Source organism: Aulonocara stuartgranti (genome assembly GCF_965226115.1).
Source record: "Aulonocara stuartgranti genome assembly, chromosome: 1".
Classification (NCBI taxonomy): Eukaryota; Metazoa; Chordata; class Actinopteri; order Cichliformes; family Cichlidae; genus Aulonocara; species Aulonocara stuartgranti.
In genome coordinates this window covers 17,833,994-17,858,383 of record NC_138939.1, presented here as the reverse complement: position 1 = coordinate 17,858,383, position 24,390 = coordinate 17,833,994, and the positions used below count along the sequence as shown (strand labels likewise).

Genomic DNA, 24,390 nt, shown 5'->3' with positions numbered 1-24,390 from the left:
TAATTGCGCAAGTTATTTAAATTGCATGGCTTTTAATGGCTTGGGTTGTGTATTCCCTAGTAGACATATATCTTGCTCTCCCATCCTCTGTCTTGCTAGTTTGACAATTTATTGCGTGCCTGTTCCTGTTCTTACGTACTTTGCGTAGTGACAGTTTTATATTTATTGTTGCAATTCCTCATCTATCCTATGGATGGCAGTAACACACGGAGAAGCGCAGAAACATTTCGATGAAGAAGAAAAGGAACCCAATGGAATTCGTCCTCAGTTTATTAGTCTGCTGTGTCTGTCTGCTAGCAAAACAACAGTTTTAGTCGTTAATATTCAAGTGTATGTACCTCATGAGTATCAGAGAATGTCTACCCGGGCTCTTCGAAGGCTTAAAGGGAAACAGCGAGGCCAGGAGGCGTTAGACTTGGGGGATCTAACTTTGGGTGACACCCCGGAGGAGCAGGCTGAGGCTGAAGAGGAGCAGTTGGACACGGCTAACGTTTCTCCTTCCAACAAGAAAAGTGACGGCCGAAAGGCAAAGAAAAGCAAGGCTCAGAAAAATTTCAGCAACATTTACGAGTTGGTAAGGTGACGGTGTAATCCACCAACTCATGCTTATCATGAAGTTAGCATAAAGTTAGTGTCTTAATGGCAGCTGTTTACGGCTAGCTCTCTCTGGACTAGCCGTATGACATGATGCCCAGCTGGCTGTCGCTTTAGAAAATCGTCCAAATGTAGGCTCTGTCTATACCATCAGAACGAACACCGCCAGAAAAGGTCTGGTATTTGTTTTCAGCGCGTCACTATTCTTTTAAAACTTACCTTTAAAATGCCCTGTACGGCTGATTGCACATGGACCGACAATCGACAGCTGTCGGTGTGATTCCTCATCAACACGAACATAATCCTAGTGGGTTGGGAGTCGTACAGGCGCTGCCTTTTGTACTTACTTCTACTTATTGTGAGACCGTGTTTAATATAACTAACTGAAACCTACAGTGCTGTGAAAAAGTATCTGATCCCTTCCTGATTCCCCCCCTATTTGTCACACTAACATGTTTTTGGAAACTTTGGTTTAATTTTACTTGACAACCAGGCTTGATTACTGCCAGACCTGTTGAATCAATAAATCACTTAGATGAAACTGAACCTGTCAGACAAAGTGTAGTATGTAGGTTAAAAGATCTCAAAACTCAACACAGTGTGCTACCATCTAAAGAAACTAAAGAACAGATGAGAAACAAAGGTGGAAAGGTGTTACCAAGCCCTCTTAAGGCCACAGTGAGTGTCATTATTCATAGGTTAAGAAAACCTGCCACAGTGGTGAACTTGGAGTGGCTGGCCTACAAAAATCACTCCATCTGTAACTCATCCAGGAGGCCACAAAAGAGCCCAGAACATCATCTAAAGAACTGCGGGCATCACTTGCCTCAGTCTGAGATGCTTTGGCATGACCTTAAATAGGCCAGTAATGCTTGAAAACCCTGTGAATTATAACCACAGTTGAAGAATTATTCCATGGCAATGTGAAAGACTCATTCCCACTTTGCGGTTCTTGCTGCCATGGGTGGCACAACCAGTTATTAAATTTAGGGCTAATTACTTTTTCATAGGACAATAACTTGTCTTAACTTAAGGCCATGAAGGAAAAATATTTCCGTCACAGTGTCACCAGCATTAAAGGGTTTCTTTTGTTTGTTTGTTTTTAATTTTCAGCTCATTTCATATCAATACTGTTTACATAGATCAGTTTATTTAAATTCTCCATTGATCAGAATAGAACTAAAAATATGAACTCCTCCCACAATTTAAGTCACAATTCACCCACAAGCTGTGGTTAAAATGTCATCTTAATATACCTTCTCATCATGAACACAGACTTTCGTGTATTAGGTATTGTTTTGTGTTGGAGTTGTAGCTGTGCCGTGTTGTGACGGGATGCTTTCAGTGCCAATGTCCTATTTTTACCAGATCGGTAGTACAGACATCGAAGGAGAAAAAATTTCAGCTGATGAAGAGGCAGAGAAACCAAACAGAAACAAAACAAGCGACCCAGCAAAGAATGACAATAGAGACACCGATAAACTGGATCAAAAGCACGAGGAAGAGTCAGCCAAGGTAAAATGAAAACAAAGCAACAGTGATGCACTTCTGCAGTCTTCTAGGTCCGTGGAAATCTGATCTTATTGTGCATCTTCTCTTTAACAGCCCCCTGGAGACAGAGTTAAAAAGAAGAAGAAGAAGAAAAAGACAAAAGTGACATCAGAAGATGGACAGGTAACATATTTACTATATACACTATTTATTTAATTAATGCTTCAGAATCAGAAGCTAAACTCACAGTATGCATAACTTGATCCCCTCTTTTTGAACTGACTGTGTGTATGTGCTTTACATTCAGGAGGCTGCAGCAGATGATAACATTGATTTATTGCTGGAAAACTTGGAGCAGTCTAACGGTCTGAGTTTGCAAAATGACGATTCTGGAGTGTCAGACAGAAGACCTGTGCTACATGTGGAGCACAGGTGAGGACATGTTTGATCAAGACATCAAAAATGGCACAAAATGATCCTAATAACACACATTAGGATCATTTTTCATTAACCAAACCTGACCAGCATGGTGGCAGAAGCATTTATCTTTCTATATATATTTGTACACAAAAATCAGTTTTTTTAGCATACTGCATTAGTTAGAAAATAATAACAAAAAATTCATTCATTTTATAGCTTTAGGATTTTTTTTTAAACAGTGGACAGCTGAAATTCCTTGATTTAGTCAGTTTTAGGTTGGTTTGTTTAGTTTTTAGCCTCAAACATAATTTCTGTGATTCTGAAATGCTGCCATGTGGTGGCGCTTGGCTCACAGAAGAAAAACAAAACACAATAAGGCCATTAGTCGTTCGGATTGTACAACAGTTTATTAATACCAAAGTGCAAAAAGTTAAAATGGTTTAGAAAATGTTGCACAAGACAAATCACCAGTGTTGGTGGCAAAGCATCATTTGTTCCTTTCTGCATTAAAAGACTGTTACAGAACAAACACTTTTTTGTACCAGTAAGTCAGCTGGGTGGTTCCAAATAAATGTGCAAATTCTGCACTGTCAAATTATAATGTTAAGGTGATTAACAGCCACTGAGACATTTCCACTCAACTGTATTTTTCCTGTGGCTTTTGTGAGAACCTTATTTGCTGCTTTCAACTCGCAAAAATACAGTTAATCGTGTGAAACTCGTCTGTGCCCAAAGCAGTAAACAATTACACTGATGACCTGGGGCCCGTTCTTCGTACGTCGCTTACTACATCCAAGATCAAATGACACATCCAAGATCAAATCATCGCGCTAACCGTGAGCTCGCTAATCCGGTTCCCCGAACACACCTGCTGTTGACGATTACTACAGCTGGACGCAGGAATGTGACATCACTGGGTGTCGTAAAAGGGGCTACGCATCGATAGTAGAAACATTGATCGGCAACCCGCTGATTGGTCGGCGAAAATGTCGAAGGGGCGTGCTCGGTATTTTCCGGCAGCAGAGCAAGAACTCATGAGTGAGGGATTTCAGGAGTTTCAGAGTTTAATTAAAACGCAAGAGAACACTGCAAAGGCTGCAAAAGCAAGGAGAGAGGGCTGGCAGAAAGTTGCTGACAAATCAAACTCGTAGGTAATTTAATAATAATAATAATAATAATGGATTGGATTTATATAGCGCTTTCCAAGGCACCCAAAGCGCTTTACGATACCACTATTCATTCACTCCCACATTCACACACTGGTGGAGGCAGCTACGGTTGTAGCCAGGCTGCCATATCGCGCCATCGGCCCCTCTGGCCAACACCAGTAGGCGGTAGGGTAGATCTATCATATGACACTATATTGTCCAATATCATATGGCATTATATTATATTATAATATGTTATATTATATCCCCTTTCACATTAGAGCCACAACAGGACCCACAAGAACATGGGAACAAGTAAAAGTGGAATACAGGAGTATTCTACAGAATGGTAATATTTATCTCTTAGATTGCTTTGCGTCTCTTGGCAAGGTAATACTGGCCTGTAATACTCTGTTAGTTTGTTCATAACAGCAACCAAGAAAAGGGCAGAGGAAAAAAAGACAGGTGGTGGTCCTGCACCCCCTCGTCAACAAGTTGGTTAAGTAAATAATACCCTCACGGGAATATCGATATCTCTCTATGAGCACACTGTCGCGCTGAGCTAAAGGATCCTGTCTATCCCGCAATATACGCTGAATTCTGAGGACTCTCCTTATCAATCTTGCACCTTCCGCAATGGGTTGGTCGCGTATACGGACAGGACATGGCTGCGACAGGCTTCCCAAATCCACCTTCGCTTTTATAGCCGTGGTCTCTCATCTTGATTACACGAAGTAATTTACAATTACTACTCTGAAATATGAATTACATCTGTAATAATCACATACATGTAATAGAATGTTAATAGTTCATTTCCCTTTTTTAGGAAATGACCTGTATGTATCTGTGTGACATCAATAAAAGGATCAAGTGCTGCATTATCTTTAGTTACATTGATAATATTTATTTATGGTGAAACAGTGGAAAAATATCGCTGTTGCTTTCGTATAAATGAAGCGGACATACCTGCGTGGCCGCGATCTAATCCTGTTTACATAAAGTAAACCTGCTCCCGAGCAGGTTTACGCTTACGGCTCTGTTGCTATGACAGCAAGTCCCGGATGAGCTTCGGGGAACCGACTGATCCAGGATCACGCGAAATCGTCAACAATCTAATCCGGCTAACCTACTTAGCGAGGTACGAAGAACGGACCCCAGGTTTTATTTTGGTTCTGTACTCTGACTGATATAAAGTCAGCTTTGAAATCGGGTGTGCTTCTGGTACGACCACTTCTTAATCTCAACACTTATATGGTGTGTTTCTCATGGTCCTCAGTGAAATTGTCTGCTGTATGATATTGTTTTGAAATTGAACTTGGATTTAACTGGAATGCATTTCTTCTACCAGTTCAAAGTGAATTTCATTTTCATTTTGAATTTCTGTGGTAACTCAGGAATCTCAACTCTGAGACGGAGCTGAAGAGATATTTTGGGGCTCGAGCTGTTCTAGGGGATCAAAGGTAATAGCAAAACCTTTTTTTTCTTTTTCTTTTTTTTTTTTTAAAGTAGTCAGTGCCACTTTTTTAAACAAGTAAATGAATTATATCATCTATAGTTTGTGCTGCTGTGGGCACCGTGCTGCTGTGGGCAGCACGGTGGCACGGTGGTTAGCACTGTTGCCGCACAGCAAGAAGGTCCTGAGTTCAATTCCACCATCAGGCCGGGGTCTTTCTGTGTGGAGTTTGCATGTTCTCCCCGTGTCTGCGTGGGTTCTCTCCGGGTACTCCGGCTTCCTCCCACCGTCCAAAGACATGCAGCTTGTGGGGATAGGTTAATTGGATAACCCAAATTGTCACTAGGTATGAATGTGAGTGCGAATGGTTGTTTGTCCCTGTGTGTTAGCCTTGCGACAGACTGGCGACCTGTCCAGGGTGTACCCCGCCTCTCGCCCTATGACAGCTGGGATAGGCTCCAGCGCCCCCCGCGACCCTGAAAAGGATAAGCGGAAGTGAATGGATGGATGGATAGTTTAAAATATAATCTTGCACTTTTTTTTGTTAGGCCTCGACAGAGAAACAGACAGTTTCACCGTAGCACTTGGATGACCAGTCCAAAGGACAGCTGGCCTCGCTTCAGCCGCCCAGGTATACTTTTATATATTAATTAATCATAAGGAATTTTATGTGGCGTGATTTGCTGATAATTTCAGTAATACTTTTAATGATGCTGATCAAAGGTTGACTTTGTGTGTCGCATGCTGCTGTTTGAAACTAAAACATGAAAAGTTTCGTGATTACCTAATGGTTATTTTGGGATACGATTCAAATGCCAAAACACCCACAAGAACACTACTGATGACACTCAGTGTATAGGCAGCTTTCTGTGTAAATAAATGTTTAGTTAGATTGGTGCACATGTGTTTTTCAGTTGTCCCAGGATGAGGACAGTTTTGCCTGTTAAGCTCTTATATGACACAGCAAAAGCAGAAGACACACAAAAGCACACATAGCTGTGATAAATTAGTTTCTACAGCAATTTATATCAATCAAAAGCTCCTGATCTATTCTCTTTTAACTATACATAATTCAAGCTGACAGGCACATAATGGTGTTAAGACCTTTTCATGCTACTTTATCTTGTAGTTTGAAGGAATTACATTTAGGGTAAAAGTTCTAAACTGTGCTAGTTATAATAGATATTTAGGTGTAACATGTAGTGAATGTTATTTGATACTCCCATCGTAAGACCACCTCATTGTGAATAGGGCTGCCACGATTTGTCGACTAGTCACGATTACGTCGACTATCAAAATCGTCGACGACTGATTTAATAGTCGACGTGTCGTTTGAAGCTTTGTAAGATCGCAAAAGACGCAGGAATAATAGCAGGATTTAAGAGTGTAATAACGGACTGAAACAGAAGATGGCAGCACAGCATGTACAAGGATGCCAGCTGCCGTTAAACCCCGAAGAAGAAGAAGCAGCTGTGTCCCAGAATTCATAGCGCGGCCCAGCTTAGTTTCCAACAATGGCGGTAGCTAGTTAGTGTGAATGCTAGTTAGTTTTAATATTACTCTTATTATTCTTTCTGGGTCACAAAATAAACGTTTAACATATTTTCAGGCGAGAATGTAGCTGTGTAAACCTCAAATATCGGCTCAGTTTATCAGGACACCACATATTTTCAAAAGCGCTCCGACGTTTTCGGAGACGTCTGTTACCCACTAGCTCGATAGCTAGCCGGGGGCTAGGTCACTAGCGCCGTGAGAACACCGGACTCCCGGCTAATTGTTTTCAAACCCACCGCTGTCTTTCGCGACTCAGGTTAAATATGTATGAGTCACTTAGATAAATTAAAAATGTTGTTGTTTGGCTTTTTTTTTTTTTTTTTTTTGTATTTTATTTGTTCCTGAGTAAATCGGTTTGGCTGAGATTAAAGTTATAGTTTTTACACAGCTGAATAAACGTCAAGCAGACAGCTGATTATCAGAAGTGTGAGATGCTGGAGAATATACTCCGGTGTCCTGTTATATTTTAGATAGCAAGGAGTTTATTAAACTTTACCGAAACAATCTGCAAATTTCATTAAAATTGAATAAACTATCATCTTGTCTTTATTTTTAGTTAGCACCTTAAAAGCTTAAAGCTGTAAGCTAATGATAGTTATATAAGAGCAGATGCTGCTGGTGCAATAAGCTGTAGTTTTACGTCCAGTGGATGATGATCTGATTAGTCGACTAATCGCATAAATAATCGGTGACTAGTCGACTATCAAAATAATCGTTTGTGGCAGCCCTAATTGTGAACATATTGAAAGTTATCGTTGATGGGTTATTTAATTGTTCAATTTCGATTCTTACACTTTGTTTGAATCACATTTTTCTCATCTAACGTAAAAATCTTTTTTAATATATTAAAAACATTTTTTTCAATATTTATCAGTTGTTTATCAGAGTGACTTTAAATGTAACATGAGTTGTGCTTTTCTTTACGTGATGCTTTGTTCCTTCCTGCCTGACCTCTCTGCAGGAATCTCAATGACCTTACTGGAGACAAAGGACGGCGTTCATTACTTCACGTTTGAGCACAGTCGGGAATACCAACAAGTGCAGTTCAAGTTCCTGGATGCCGTGGAGTCCATGGACCCCAACAACATTGTGGTAAATGAAATTCTTCAGTGTCGTAGACACCGACGACTGTGTCAACCTAAATGTTGGCAACTAATTTTTACTTTAAAACATTTAAATCTACACTGAAAAACTCCAAATATTTTAATCATTTAATGAATAACGTGAAGCAAATGCAATGTAAAGATAAACTAGGTTCATGATGGATTTGAGTGTGGAAAACAAGAAGACTAAAGACGCCAATAAGGTGTGTGTGTGTGTGTGTGTGTGTGTGTGTGTGTGTGTCCTTTCTGATCCAGGCCCTGCTTCAGCTTAACCCCTACCACATCGATTCCTTGCTGCAACTTTCTGATGTCTGTCGCATACAAGAAGACCAGGAGATGGCTAGGGACCTTATTGGTGAGGATCATTGGATGCTCTGTGTCATGAAATACATTGTTTTTTTTTTGGTTTTTTTAAATGATGATAGCTGGGGATCCACTCTGTTCAACCACAATCTGTTAAGAGCAAATGACGCATCTAGCTTCAAGGCAAACTAATGATCTGCAAGTACGATGGTGATTTATTCAGATATCTTTAGACTGTAATGAAATTTTGAATCTTAACTGGGTTGTGCTTCATTCACTTGTTTGACCTGCACCCACTCTGGCGTTCTGATCTCAGTGACTTAATACACAAACTCTTTCTGTTCTTGCTGTAGACACGAGGTTTTGGTACAGACATGAAATGCAGCCTGTCTTAAGGCATTATTCTGCCTTAAGACAAGCTTAAGTGCATGTCTGTTGTTCATCATCACTAAGAGGACCGAGCATATACTGTACTTTTTTTCAGTATTAACTGATTACTTAATTTGTTTTGGTATATGAATACCTTTAGAATTCAAGCTTTTAATGTTCCATTTCTTTCAGTATAATTACAATTTAAAAAATGTATTTTATCATCATTTGTAAAATGGAAAAAAAAAAATCTGAACTCTCGATCAATTAAAACCATTTAAAGCAAAAATGCTGGGCTTTCTAAACTATAGGTGATGATGATGTAACATGGTGCCAATTGAGGTTTTGTCATTTTCTTTTTTTTTTTTTTTAAACCGTGTTGCTGGTATTAAGTTGACTTTTTTTCCCTGTTTTTTGTCTGTTCTAATCAACTAAATGTATTCACTTCCAATATCTGATGTTTTGTCTTTGTAATAATTTCAAGTAAAAATGCATTTTACCTCATTTCTAAACTGTCTTTCTCCACATTGATTTATATTTGTAGTTATTTCAGAGGTTAGGTAGTTCCTTGATATACTGTGAGTAAACAAACTAGCCACTGTTAACAAGTCAAAATTCATGCAAAGGACAATGATGGGTTTAATTTCACAGGCGCCATCCTATTTATGTCTCTGAAATAGTTTGTGTAGAAGACCACAGGGATACTTTGTCCTCTGCAGGGATAATTTGTCTGATTTACGTAGTAACACGGCGCCAGCCAAATGCAAGCTGAAGGCGTAAGAGACATTGTTTTCACTGCTGGTACATGTTCGTGTACCAAAACTTTAAAGGTGGAATGATGCAGCCTTGTATACTTATTAATAGTCATTTCCTAAGTAAAACATGTATTTTTGTTTTTTCCAGAGCGAGCTTTGTATAGCTTTGAGTGTGCTTTTCATCCTTTATTCAGTCTGACGTCGGGCACCAGCAGACTGGATTATCTGAGACCAGAAAACAGGTTGGTTGTTCCCTTTTGTACTTTTTAAAAATGTTGTTACACATTGTACTTTTGTTAAACATCTTGTAGACTCTACAGTATAGTTTTCAACTTAAATTATATATTTATGAAGTGATTGAACTCAGCAATTCAGTAATTCAATCTCCCCTGTTTGCAGAGCATTTTATCTGGCTCTGTATAAGCACATGATGTTCCTGGAGAAGAGAGGATGCCCAAGGACAGCTTTGGAGTACTGCAAACTTATCCTGAGGTATAAAAAGAAAAGCTTAAAACGTGGGAAAGGATAAGCTACATAATTAGATATGAGGCATTTATGATAGCAATAATAATAAATCCTCACTCTTCCCCATTCAGACTCTTCCCCCTTCAAACAAACTTTAACTGATGTATAAAACATTATGTTCCAGATTTTTTTTTTTAACAGCTAATTTACAGTGCTGTGAAAAGTCTTTGACCTTTCCATAACATTATGGACTCTTGTGAAAAACCGAGTGCACCCAATGATTCTATGACTTTGTTTAGTTGCATGTTTTCTGTGACTTTATCGCCTTTCACATTTTGGCCTCTTGTCTGTATAAAATTGCTTTAGTTCAGTGATATTTGTGAGGAATTATTTATGCACACCTCTCTTAAAGACCCGCTATAGCATTTCAAGTCTGGGTGAGGTCCGGCTGGGCCATCTCAACATGTTTATTCTTTTCTTTTCAGCATTTAGTTATAGATTTGCTGCTGGGTATGGGATGATTGTCCTGTTGTGGATGACCACATTTCAGTCACACTTAAATTTTCAAACAGATGGCCTCACATTTGACTCTAAAATACTTTTCTGTAGAGGTTTTTTGTGACATCATAAACACAGTGATTGAGAACTCTCAATCACATGGTACACATGGTCATATTGGACATGGTACAACCACTGCTCACGGGGCAAAAATGTGTTTTGTCCAACTGATTTGTGAGAGGTTTGCAGAGGTTCTTTGCAAGATGCCAACTTCTGTACAAACACTCACCACGCAGTAGTCGGTGTGCTCCATGCAAACTACTGACAATCAAGTCAATCTGCTAGTGACCTGTTGCTAAGAGGTTTTTGCTGCAGGATTAAATAACTTTTGTTACCAATTTCATCCGGTAACTGCCAGCAACCACTTGGAAAACAGTCAGGGAATACATTTCCTTTGCAACCAGTGGTTGCCAGATGGATGTTGTCCAGTGTCTGAGGTCTTATTCACTTTGAACATCACAGTAACTGTAAGGTGGCCAGATTCTGTGACTGCAAAACTAAGCCTAAATCATCACCTCCAGCTGTGCTTTACAGTTGGTATGAGATGTTTGTGCTCATATGCTATTTGGTTTTCACCAAATGTGGTGCTGTGCATTCGAGTCAAACATCTCCACTTTGGTCTCATCTGTCCAAAGGACATTGCACTAGACTTTTGAAACATTGTTCAGATGCAACTGTGCAAACCTAAGGCATACTGGCATGTTCTTTTCAGAGAGAAAAAGCCTTGTCTTAACAACGCTTCCAAATAAACCATCTTTGTTCAGGCTTTCTTTTCACTGTCATTAGCTTTGACATTTAATATTTTTTGCAGTTTCCCTGAGCATTGCACAGTCTAACCTTGGGGTGTATTTACTGGGACGTCTAGTCCTAGGAAGATCGTGGCATTTTGTAACGCACTTGAATGGTCCAAACGTTTAAACGGTCAAAACTGCTTTTCTCGAGGTGCTCGTGATGATCAGTTAATCAGCTGCATTTGATTAGCAACACCTGGCTGCTAGTTACCTTCTTAATTGCTGAGGAATTAATGGGCTGATTGGACATGTGAGCAATAACGATGAAAGAACACGATCTGTTTCTACTCAAAGAGAGAGGATGCACATTAAGACGCTTTCACTGTCCCATTACATGAAAAGTATTACATAAATGACTTTCTAGATAAACAAGAGGAACCTTTATTCTCTTTATAAAGTAAACACTAAACAGGCAAATTTGTTGAGGCACCTTTTTTATGTGCACTAATGTGGTGAGACTGTCTGCTGATAACGATCCGAGATGGACTCGGAATTATTTATAAGGTAAAAAAACAACTGAACATGTGTTTCAGACCATTCATTCAAGTCATGTATTGAGATTCGGGCTAATATCATGACCCGTCTTTTACAAATAATAGAATTAAACTTTTATGGAGACATAATTTAAAAACAGTCCATGTGTTTATATCATTATCTCTTATGTTAAGAAATCACTTACCAAAAAGCTTTTCACGAAGTGTTCCTGTGGGGACACTGCTGCCATAAGCTTCAGCTTTGCAGACTATTCATATAGTTGTCAATATTTTTTGTGATTTTCATCAAATTCTGGTTTCCTGATTTAATGTTCCGGCCTGAAGAGCAGCAGTGTGGTAATAAAAAGCACTGGCCCTTTATCACCGGCAGATATTAAGTCACTGTTTGCTTTAACAGAATCTTTAGCACGTTCAGCTACACATACATTATATGAGATGATTAAAGAAGATAAGTAATAATCTCATCTGCTATGATGTTTAACACACAAACTTTATTTGTCGTTATAATCACAGTTGTTGTTAAAGAATTTATTTTTTTGCCCTTAGGTTGATTTTAAGCTATTGTAAAAAGAGACTTGTGTGCATAGATTAATACCTCCCTCCTGGTTACTTCAGTTGGTTTTCTGCCTGAGGGTCAAAATTTACTGAGGAAACAAACAGCAAAGCAGTGGTGTTTTGGAGCTGTCTGGTTTCGACCCTCTTCATTAATGCCGTCTTTACTAAATATCCCTAAATGCCATAACCAACAGTGGCTGTAATGTCTGAAACACCGTAAGCAGCCCAGATCATCGTGGTGTGATAGTTTTATTTGTACTTAGTCTAAGACACATCTTTGTCATGGTTGTTTTATATTCATTTTTTTTCTTCCCCATTTGAATTAGTTTGGACCCGGACTCTGACCCTCTTTGCATGCTGCTGCTCATTGATTTCTTGGCACTTCGATCCAGAGAGTACCAATCCGTCCTTCAGTTATATCAGGACTGGGAGGTAAAGTGTGCACTTACGTTCTGTGTGCGTGCCGGAGTTAGTGTGCCACTGTTAAATTTTCAGTCTGTGACAGGAATTGTTTGTTTTTGCTTTTCAGGAGCACAGAAATCTGTCTCAGCTGCCAAACTTTGCATTCTCCACTGCCCTTTGTCATTTTCATCTAAGTCAGCAGGAAAATATGGACCCTGAAGAAAGTCACAAACAAAGGCACAAAGCCGACCAGCTGCTGCAGATTGCCCTCATCATGTTCCCTGCAGGTTAGACCCTCAGCAATGAACTGAATCAAATGGTTGCCCTTTATTTAGCTCTTCATATTCTAAGGCATACTCTAAAGAATTTTAATAACTTCCAGGACTGTTACCATTCACCTTTTGAAAAGTGTAACTTTGTAATTCCCTGCCCTTTAACGTGTTCCCTTCTCCCCACTATAGTCTTGATGCCTTTACTGGATCTGTGTACTGTGCAGCCAGATGCCGCAGTCACCTCCCATAGCTTCTTTGGTCCAAATAGTCAGATAAGGTAACGTATACTCTCTTTATTTTCCAAACTATTGCACAATGCAGGATTTTAAAAACAATTGAAACATTTTTTTCTTCCATCTTTGTACCCTCATGTTAAAGCTCTTTGCACTTGTTCCATCTTTAGGCAGCTGCCAGCTCTGGCTGAACTGACAGGTCTGTATGTGGGGAGAACTTGCACTCTGTGGAGGGAGGCTGCAGTAATGCTTTGGCTGGAAGAGATGGTGAAAGAAGTGCTGCGACGAGTTGATGCCAAAGACCCTGTAGTGGAGGACTGCCAAAACAAGTCAGCTTTTTTTTTTTTTTTTTTTTTTTCCTTGTTCTTTTGTTTTTTTTAAACATTGGAGGCATTTGTTGATGACAAAGAGAGGCAAAATTAACTGTGGGCTGGGTCTTACCTCTGCACTTAGTATTCCTTTAATTAAAAGTACATGCCTCTCAAAACCTTCCCCTTCATGTCTTTCTAATAGGAGAAAGCAGAGGTACCAAAGTGCACCAAGGAACATCCATCGCCATGTCCTACTCTCTGAGATCAAAGAAGCCACCTCAACTCTGCCTCTGGTAAGAAACAATCACCATCTGCACCTCAGCGTCTTCTATTCTGAGAACTGCACACAGCAAATTGCAAGTGAAGTGTAAATGTTTTGTATTTTATTTTTTTGTTTTTTTCCTCAAATGTTCTTGGTTACGTTATCTTGATTAGGGTGCTGAACAGTCTGAGGCACCACCCTGATAGCAGAAAGCATACTCCAACCATTGCTAGTGACACATCTCAGTGTCTTCAGTTCACTCTCCAAATCTCTAACTGTAAATCACAGAATAATTGATCTCAGTGTCATTGTGGGGAAATGATTCCCTGTGAACAAGCACACAGTCACAGTGCAAAGAAAACATAATCTCTGGCAGAACCAGATTATGGTGTGTGGTTAGTGGAAAGCAGTTAGAGCAAAGAAGACCTGTGAGAAGCAATAGCTGTTTTACAAACTATTAAATTGTCTAATAAATTTTAATTTAAAGGTTTGTACCAAATGTAGTTTCTTCAAAATCACATGATTACAGCTGTATTTCATACTCTAACAGAAGTCTGCTGTTCTCCAGCTCGCCCAGGTCATCGCCTGTAGATTTTAAACTATAAAAAGACAAACTACACTGCTCAAAAAAAAGTTTTATTTCTGAGCAGTGGACTTTGTGGACAACTTAAGTTTTTTTTGTTTCTTTTTTTCTCAAATTACTGAAGAAAGAGGCCAGACTGCTTAAAATCCATCCATCATTTTGCACACAGGCATTTGATAACTAGCTTTTCTGTTCTATATTCATGTATTTTTGGGGGGGATTTGTTTCACCACCAGGAGGTGACCACTCAGCCTGTGATGGGGTTTGATCCTTTGCCTCCACTCGACTCAGTGATATCATATACACGACCAGAAAGGTAATTGTGGATCCTTATACTTTTTTTTTTTTTTGTCTCAATTTTCATTTTAACTTCATGACTTGTTTATTTTTGGGTCTGCATATAGGCCGCGTGTTGGTGCATCCAATGAGAGTACACTCTCACTGTTTTTCCGGTCATTGCTGCCAAACTTTAACATTCAGGTGAGTCAGTCAACATCAGTATTTTTCTAGGGTCAATGTCTATTTTAGATTTTATATTGATTAACGCTTGTCAGGAAGCTTTTAAATGCACTCATAACAATTTGTTTTTAACTTGAGTTTTGCTTCCCCTCTGTTTTGTGCTGCGTTTGCCACACAGACATGCAGCAGAGTCTTTTTCACAAGCACACAGACACATGCACATAGCAAAACAGGAGGAAGAGAGAGTAACTAGTTTCTTTGCAAACTGTTAAATTAAGCTATCTTACAATAAAACAACAGACAGATATATCGATTGTAGGTCTGTATTATCTCATTTTCTGATGCACTTTCATTTTTAAGGTGTGCAGTGGTATAGCATTGATTGTGCATGTTGGTTGTGTCAGAAATGAGGGGTAAATGCTGACGTGAAGCTATTGACGATGAAGTTGGGGGAACATTTTGAAAACTAGCCAGTGGAAAAGGATGGATGGATGACATTCAGTTATACTGTAGATGTCCCTCCTCACTCTCAAGAGCATACGCTACTGCTATAGCTTCTCTAAACAGCTGCATAGGCTTAGAATACCATGAAATACAAATAAAGAACCCATAGTGTGTGCATGTGGTAACACCATGTGACTAAGCTATAAGCCCCTGACACAAAACTCACACAAGTTTAAAAGAAACAAATAAGCGCAGTTAGTGAATGAATCATTATGAACTGGTGAACTCAGAGGGCTGTAAAGTGATTTAATTATGTTCTCCTTGGTTCTCTGATTTCTTGCAACGATGTCTGTTGAGTTTACATAAAACATCACTAAAGGAGCTACAAAGCTTTGAATGAGAGTTTACCTGGTAGCTGTTGAAAGGATACAGTTGTGGTATACCAGTGGTCAGAAATACCATTATTACTTTAGTATTACTTTAACACAAAATCAGTGTTGAACCAGGACCACTGCTATGAGTCACACTATGCAGCATAAAGGCCGTTTCACATCGGACACGGCATGCTCTGTGCTCACCGCTAACTTAAGAGCGAAGGATCCAGAATTTGTTGCACTGGCTGCTGAGCTCTGCTTGTATATTGTTTTTTAGCGGCCGCTCTAGGTGTACTAGATGCACCTGATCTTTGTCGTTTCAAAACGTGTATCTCTCTGACTTTATCTCCTCTACGAGAGTTTGTGTTGTATTAAGTTCAAATGTTTAATAAAAACGTATCTCTCGTTCATAACAAGGAAAGCTTTGTAACTGTCCCAACTAGTGAAGAGTGTGTCATTTCCACAACACTGCTTTTCCTCCGAGGTCAACAGCGCCTTTGAAAACGCCCTGCTTGTCCCTGTGTAAGCACGTCAACCTGTAAGAAAAGGTTTACTTGGAAACACACCAATGTTTTCTTTCATGGTGTGGCAATAAGAGACATGAAAGGGCATTTATCCTTCAAGGACCTGCAGTTCAAAAAAAGCACCCCTCCGACAGCCAAACCCATCTGTTCTCTGATTGGATAGTTAAATTTGTGATTGACATGACATTGACCAATCAGCTGAAAGGAAGAAAAATAGGGTCAAAATCCATACTTGTAAGTTGAAACCTGAGTGCAGAGTTTCAACTTACAAATTCTCCTTACACATAAAAATCTTTTTTACGCACACAAATTCTTTTTACGCATACAAAACTGAAGTACAAAATATTTATGACCACAATTTGAGCCCATATTTTTGCCTGAGAGATGGGACTTGAAGAACTGAAAAATCGGGATTAAAAATGAAATACAATAAACAATTATTTTCAAAGTTATGATAAATTGATTTGGTGTCAGATAACAGAATTTAAAAAATGTCTGGCTCTCACCTCCTGACAAGAGCAAATGTTGTTAACCTCTACTCTGTGCAGGTACTTTGTAATTATGCAAAAGAAATTAAAATTAGACACATAATAAATCAAGATTTTTATTCTTCCGTAATAAAGTTTAATAAAGTGACTCTCTCTTTCACCTTCCTAAACGGTCCGTGGGTCTGACACGTTCTGATGACAGTCATACCTCCTCCAAAGCAAACTCCAGTCTAGTGTTCGCCCTCAACACCCTGAATGATGCATTTCAAGTAAAGTTGTGTTTTGGGGGGGGTTTTTCGGTTTGGTTTGGTTTTATGATTAAAGCAGACACGCACAGATACACCCATTTAATAGCAGCACCCTGCAGGGCTGAGCTGGTAAACGATCTGGGAAAACATTTTAACACACATCCGTGACTGATGGAAGATTTCCTCTTAAGACTCATGGTCACCCTAAGGCAGACCTTCCCAAAGTGCCATGGCAGAGGAGGCGCGGTATGAAAAGGGGGGAAAAAAAACAAAAGGCTTAGACACTGATAGCACGGGCGCCTACAGAAACGCAGAGCAGGAGATGAAGCATCGCTGAATATGTTTCCAAACCAACTTCATTCTAAGCCAAAGACTAGAAAATATGGTGAAGAATATCTTCCCTTTGGTTTCACCTGCACAAGTGCTGAGGTAGGTCTCCCCTGCTTAATTGGTTTTCCCTTTGTCGGGAGCAGCGCTGGGCTCTTCAAATCAGGGACAAACAGTATCCCACATTTTTGATTTTTAGTTCACAAACACTTGTTATAATGACTCACTACTCCTGACATTTTGGAGATTCTAGCTCTTTATACAGTAAAGTTACAGCGGGATACAAATAATATCAGGCTGATCCTGCCACAATTTGTCCCCCGGTTCAAATCACGGACAAACAGTATCCCACAGTTGTTTATGTTTTTAAACCCATTTTGCACAGAGGCATTTTTTGATTTGATTGCAATGTTGAATATTATTACAAAGGGAAAAAAAACAACTACAAGTAAAATAATTACAGTGATGCCTCTGCTTTTCTAAATAGAGGGACAGTAACTGCGTATATATGTAAGCTGTAAAACCTGAAGATGGTCAGATTAACAGTATTTTGTCTATCTGCTATTCTGCAATTCATCTCATGTAAACAATAACGTGGCGCACAGCCTGACGTGAAAAGGGGCACATACCTTTGACGTTGCGTGACGAACTCTGTATTCCTCGTCCACACGTAAACGCCAAAAAGGAGTTTTAAAAAAATCTCAGTTTTCGGTGATTCCAAACGCCGTTTACGTGTGGACGAAACAGCTGTAGATGTCATTTCAAAAAAACAGTATTTCAAAAATACCCAGTTAGTTTATTTTCTTACTACCTGTAATTTATTGCAGATTACTTGTATTTGCTTAATTGCTTACTAAATGTTTGAGGTGTGAAATAAACCGCAATTGAGCAAAATATGGGTGTGTGGTTGGAGGATGTGCGCGTGCACGTGCGGGGGGGCGCGCGAACATTTTTCTTGTAAAACAAAGGGGGGGTCTAGCAAAACTGAAAAATATCAAAGAAAGCATATGACCTTATTACAGTTAATTCTGTCGACCATTTCCAAGTTCAAGAAAACGAAATTCATGAAGTGCAAAGTTGACTCGATGTCTCTGCTTTCTCTTTGCTAATAAGGAAGTTCAGTGCTTGGATTTCTTCATTAATTTACATTTTGTTCATCTTGAATGACACCCGTATTTGTAAAATCAGGGTTCTTCTGTTCATCTGTTAATGTGTGAACACTAAACCATTTTCATCCCGTCTCACACAAACCAGCTTAAAGCTCGCTGAGTTTATGTTTATGTAGTTTGTATAGTGTAGTGTGGCTCACAATGCTCATGCAGATATTACAGATTTTTAGTTAACCATGTTTGAGAAATTTGAGGATGTGGATCTATTTTTTTATTTTTTTTAAGATATATTTGATTAATAGGAAGTTGTTTAGTTAATTGGATTAATTTAAATGTCAAAACGTGGAAGCTTCATTACATAAACTGTTCAGTTTCATCATGATTTACTAACTATCTTTCGTTCTAATTGATGTCAGCAGCCCATTCTTCAGAAACAAGATGTAAGCAAATAGTGAGGTGAATGAGCAGGGAGGCTGATTTTTGTCTCGATATTTTCTTACGTCTTGTTTTGTCAGAATGATCTGCATTTCAGCTCAGAGACTGTGTGAAAGAGAACCAATGTATAAAGATTACACAGTCCATACATTTTTATGCTGGGGTAGACAGTGAGACGTGGAACAATGTTTTGTTTTGTTTTTTACTAGTTGCATTCAGACCAGCAAAAGTATCAACTGTCGTTCTCCCTGCAGTAACTCTCTAGGTCTCCTTTTTTTTTTTTTTTTTTTAAACACAGTGTTGCAGCATTTCAACCTAGCATCTTACCTTTAATACCTTTTAACTAGAAAAGGCTTTACAAGCGTTGATCATTGCAGTCGGACAGCTAAAACAACATTGCTAAAATACAGCTTTTCACTGATCTGTGCTGGCCATAATTAACATGGACCAACACTGATTTCTTAGCAGAATTTTACAAGATGCCGTTGTTGAAGGGATAAAAAATGAAGAGCGGTTTATATAGCAGTAAATATACATTCTCACAGCATCAGTTTCTGTGATGTTTCTGACAAGGAAAATGTGCTGAAGAGAGGATGATTTCATCTACTTGGCACAAGCGATATAAAAAGAATGTACTGCTTTTCACAAAACCTGCTGATAATAAAAAAAAAACTCGCTTGTATGATTCTGCATAAAAGAGGCATTCAAAGGCTTTTTGGTAAACAAGTTCATAACATGTGGCAGTTTAAATGGTGTACTTTTACTCTGCAAATATATCAGTGTGGATTTTAAGTAAAGCCCTTGCATTTAAAGTTGTTTTTTTTGTTTGTTTGTTTTTTTTACTTTATATGCCGTTAAGAGGAAGGGAAAAAATTGCAAACATGCTTTCTGTGTGAAAATGGTATATGAATGCATGGAAAGCAGGACCTATACTGAACCCATTTTGACCTTGTTTGGTTGTTTTCTGCAAATAAGACTAAATTGAAAGATTCCTTTAACTGTTAATTTATCTAATGTGTGAAAGTGATTATTGCAAAGACACCACATCCACTTCATGGCTTTTCTGGTTTTAAATCTCACCACAGTACCGAGACAGCTTTACTGAGAGTTTTTAACGATCTCCTCGTAACTGTTGATACAGGGCGCCCTGTGGTTTTAGTTCTTTTAGACTTGTCCTCTGCTTTTGATACGGTCGACCATGATATTCTCCTTTCAAGACTTGAACATGTAGTTGGCCTTAAAGGCAAAGTACTCTCATGGTTTAAATCATACCTATCCGAGCGGTTTTTCTCTGTCTCTATGGGAAATCACTCCTCTTCCCCCGCACCCCTTTGTTGCGGTGTTCCCCAGGGGTCTGTGTTAAGTCCCACGTTGTTCTCTCTCTATCTGTTACCCCTGGGAAAAATCTTTAGAAATCACAATATCTCTTTTCACTGCTATGCGGATGATATCCAAATCTATTTCCCTTTGGATTTGGATCTTCAATCCCCGCTATTGCCGTTGCTTAATTGTCTGTGTGACGTCAGAGACTGGCTACTGCATAATTCGCTCACCCTCAATGAAAACAAAACAGAAATTATCGTCTTTGGTAGCCACATGCCGTTGAAACAGCTTTCGGAGACTTTAGGTTCCTATGCCAGCCACTTATCGCCCACTGTCAGAAATCTCGGAGTAATGCTGGACAGCTCCCTCAAATTAGATAAGCAAGTGGCTGCAGTGGTAAAAACCAGCTTCTACCAACTACGCCAAATTTCGAAGGCAATGCCTTACCTACGACATAAAGACCTTGAAAGGCTCATTCATGCTTTTATAACCTCTAGACTGGACTACTGTAATTCTCTTTACTTAGGCCTCCAACTCTCTCTTATTCAACGCCTACAATTAGTCCAGAATGCCGCAGCACGCCTTTTAAGCGGCGCTAGAAGACAGGATCATATTACTCCCATTCTAGCTGACCTCCACTGGCTTCCTGTCAAATACCGTATTGTTTTTAAAATTCTTTTATATACTTTTAAAATCTTAAATAACTTGGCACCCAGTTATTTGATTGACCTTCTTAATCTATATATCCCTACAAGGGCACTCAGATCCTCTAATCAGGGGCTTCTAATGCAACCAATGTCTCGATTAAAGACGAAGGGGGATCGGGCCTTTGCTTTCGCTGCACCAAAACTCTGGAACAGCCTACCGGTTGATGTCCGTGTGTCGGAAACTATCCAATCTTTTAAATCTCGGTTAAAAACCCATCTATTTAAGCTCGCTTTTCAAACTACTTAGCTTAATTTTCCCTGATTCATGCCTGTTCTTATATTATTATTTTATAATTTTATTCTTTGTTAACTGTTTTCTCCTGTTGTAAATTGCAAGTATGGTTCGTTTGTGAAGCACTTTGTTGTACTTGTGACTTTTAAATGTGCTATAGAAATAAAATTGAAATTGAAATTGAAAGCACTTCTCTCGTGCTACACTGAGCATGACATGTGTCTGGTTTATGTCCAGTTTTCCAATGACTGGCCTGCTGAGCATGAATGTCTTCATTGGTCTTACAGGCTCCTGCCAGCATGCAGCACACACCAATCTCTGCCACTTTAAGATACAGTAAATGTATGGCAAACACTCACACAGTCAACTGTACATGCTTACTGTTAACGGATATGCCCGAGGCATGTTTCCATCAGGACCGTTCCAACTCTGTTATCCACTTATGGAGAGGAAGAGATACAATATGGATAAAGGAAATATAGTTAAGAGTTTAATATTTAAAGAACAACGTGGCCGTAAATTAGAATTACATTTCTGAAAACAACCTACAGTTGTGTTTGATAACATGAACCCTAGATTATTCTGCTATATCCAACATAGATGCCGTATATTTATTTGGACACCATCAGTACAGTTAAAGTAATGTCTTGCAATGGTTAACCATTTCCGAGAACAAGTTAAATTATTAGGACATTGTAGCGGAGCACTTTGGGTAACTCAGGAGATGGATCAGGTCATCTACTAATTGGGATGTTGATGGTTCAATTCCTGGCTGTTCCAGCCAAATATCCTTGGGAAAGATAACCTGATGCTTCCACTGGAGTATGAATGTGTTTGAATGTTAGATAGAAAGAACTTGAATAGAAAAAAGCACTTGAGTGAATGGGCGTGATCGAGGTACTTTGTATAAAGGGCTTTGAGTCCTCTGGTAGAGTAGAAAAGCACTATATAAGAACCTCACTAGAAGTTTGTAGACTGAATAATCTCTCCTTCATTCTCAAGGATCCACCGAGGCAGGAAGATGACATGGAAGTGGCTCGAGCTGGTCAGGAGCTGAACCAGGAAGTAAATCGCCTAATGGTGGCAATGAGGGACATGCTGGCAAATATCCGGTTTCAGGAGCCACCAAGAGAGGACAACCCCTACAGAGATGATGATGAATGGGACTGAAAGAGGAGATAGAGGTGGACTAAGTGATGGATGAAGAGGAATAAAACTGAAAAAAAAAAAAAGCGATGTTAATAATTACAAGGAAAATAAGTTGGACAGCTGGATATTATTTTGTTGTCATAATTTCAGAATAGTAGGCTGATTTTAAAAAACAAACACAAATACTACTGGGGTAATGTAGATGGATGTGAACCTGGCACACTTTGTTCCAAGCTCAGAAAGCAGATTGTTAGTTGGACCTGTCGTGTTGCCAAGGTTAAGTGTATTATTTATAATTATTAGTTCCATAATCAGTTTCCAAGCATTGTCAGTTCAGCAGCACTAACGGATAAGAAGTCCTGCTTTTCTTCCTCTGGTTTCTGGCTTTCTGAGAGTTTTTCATTTTCTCTCATAAACACCTGCAGTGGAAGCTTTACGAAGCTAGAGTGAGATTCATGTAGTCTCATTCTGAGTGCAAGTTCTAAAGCAAACTGCTGCTTATCTGCACTTTAATACATATACACAGAATCATAAAATTTTTATTCTAATTGATTTGATCACTCCCAATAAAAACAAACTGAAAAATCCTTTGAAGTTTTCTTGAAGGCTAAAATGATTACTTTTTTTTTTTAACTTGAATATTTTAATGCGTAGCTAGTAAAGCATTTTAAATTGATCAATTCTGTTTTTCTAAAAAGGAAACTGCCTTTTCAGGCAGTTAGTCATGCCATCCATTTAGGTCTTATTTATAATTTGAACTGAATTATAGTTGATGCACATCCAGGCATTCGTATGTGCAATTCTTTTATTTTTGCAGGGATTCTGTAGCCATAATAATCTTACTGTGAGACTTCTATGATTTTTCGGCTGAATAATTAAGAAGTTCCAAAATATAACGGGGGCCACATGAAAAAATGTAAAGTGTTTTGACTCTTGGTAATAAATTTAATCAAACTGAGTCATTTCTGATGACAAACAGTACCACACAAACCTCAGCAAGATGCTGCTCGGCCTGATGACACACTTCTGTTGTGACCTGTTGCAAAAAGCATGAAAAGGTCTTCCACGTACACACCTGACATCATTTTAAGCATCCTTAAACATGATAAACTAGATTTGTTTTGTCTTTCTGGTCTTCGTGGTATTTTCTACTCACTGTCTTAATCATCTTGGCTACTGTTTTTGGTTTGTTTAAATTCTGCTGCTTTCTTTCTCTAATATTCTTATTACCTCTCAGACTTCGGCACAGATTCTCACATTTCAGTTTCAGTTTACTTGCACTTATTGACAACGCAGCTATGGCAGATGTTTTCATTTTTATCTCTTAAACTGGTAATTAAATGAACTCTTTTCTGTGTACACTCAGATTCTCATGACCTCACTTGATTATGCTCATTCCATGCACACTAAATCTGAAGCAGTAACTATGCTTCTGTTATCATCAGTGATATTTATCGTTTTTAACTTGTGCTTATTTTTTTTTTTTTAACACTCTCCAACTGTTGCCCTTTCTTCTCAGTGTCCTTTCATGTTATCCATGGGAGACGATTCACCCCATTTATGCTTTACAGTCACTGTTCAAACATTTTTTTTTCAATACAAACACAAATGACGAGCTAGCCTGAGGTCTGTTACTCTCAGTCAAAGGACAAAATCATTGCGAGATGCTGTACACGCTTGAAACATACCTGCTTACTTTGTGTTCCAATGAGCCGCAAGGATGTGGGTGACAGTGCTAGATGGTCAAATGAGGTCATTGTTCCTAATTCACTTGGAGCTATGGGTGTTGTTGTGAAAACTTTTCACGTGATCATTCTGCTGTATTGAAAGCGCTTTCAGATTAGCGGCTCAGAGGCTGCTTGATGGGACTGCAGTATTACCACTGGTGCTGTGGGTTAAACGTAACCAGTTGCCATAACATAATTTAACAAAAACACCTAGAGCAAATTGAAATTCCTGAAAAAAAATCAATGCAGAGTTGCAACAAATTTTTCTTTTCTTCGATAAAATATTTGTGCAACTTACTTGATTTCAGAATTGTTTTTTCGTAGTCACACGACTACGTGTGACCCCTGATATTTTTGTCATGGTATAAATTAAATGACACGGCAAATCCTCAAATTTCAGAAGCTGGACAGAAGCCGGTCTGCTACTTTTTTTGTGACGTGTTTGCCTGCATGACTTGTCACTTTTGATAATACAAATGAATTTGAAACCACATAAACATGCTCAAGAAGTTGAAGTTGAAATTATTAAATTTGATTTAACAAATTGTGTGGATATGTATCAAAGTTACTGTGCCGTTAGCTTGAGAAGCAAGTTTAACCACAAACAGCACGTTTGGCTCTATGAACACAAAGATTTTCACTTGCACATTTGTCTTAAAGCTATTTAAGACTTATTTTTAATGGAAATCATTTTTAAGCACAGGTAGATGTGTGGATTTTGTCCTGGA

General features: G+C 38.9%; 1 protein-coding gene across 1 annotated transcript; it reads left to right on the top strand.

The window, feature by feature from the left end:
* Positions 1-146: 146 nt before the first annotated feature.
* Positions 147-23,959, top strand: tcf25 (TCF25 ribosome quality control complex subunit). Its single transcript, XM_082542708.1, has 18 exons — positions 147-574; positions 1,963-2,109; positions 2,200-2,268; positions 2,393-2,517; positions 5,048-5,113; positions 5,655-5,737; positions 7,622-7,752; positions 8,019-8,118; positions 9,339-9,432; positions 9,590-9,682; positions 12,380-12,485; positions 12,583-12,742; positions 12,917-13,004; positions 13,131-13,289; positions 13,474-13,564; positions 14,353-14,432; positions 14,521-14,596; positions 21,789-23,959. Exons 1-18 carry the CDS (start codon positions 194-196, stop codon positions 21,954-21,956), a joined length of 2,217 nt encoding a protein of 738 aa, XP_082398834.1. The 5' UTR covers positions 147-193; the 3' UTR covers positions 21,957-23,959.
* The last annotated feature ends 431 nt before the right edge of the window (positions 23,960-24,390 follow it).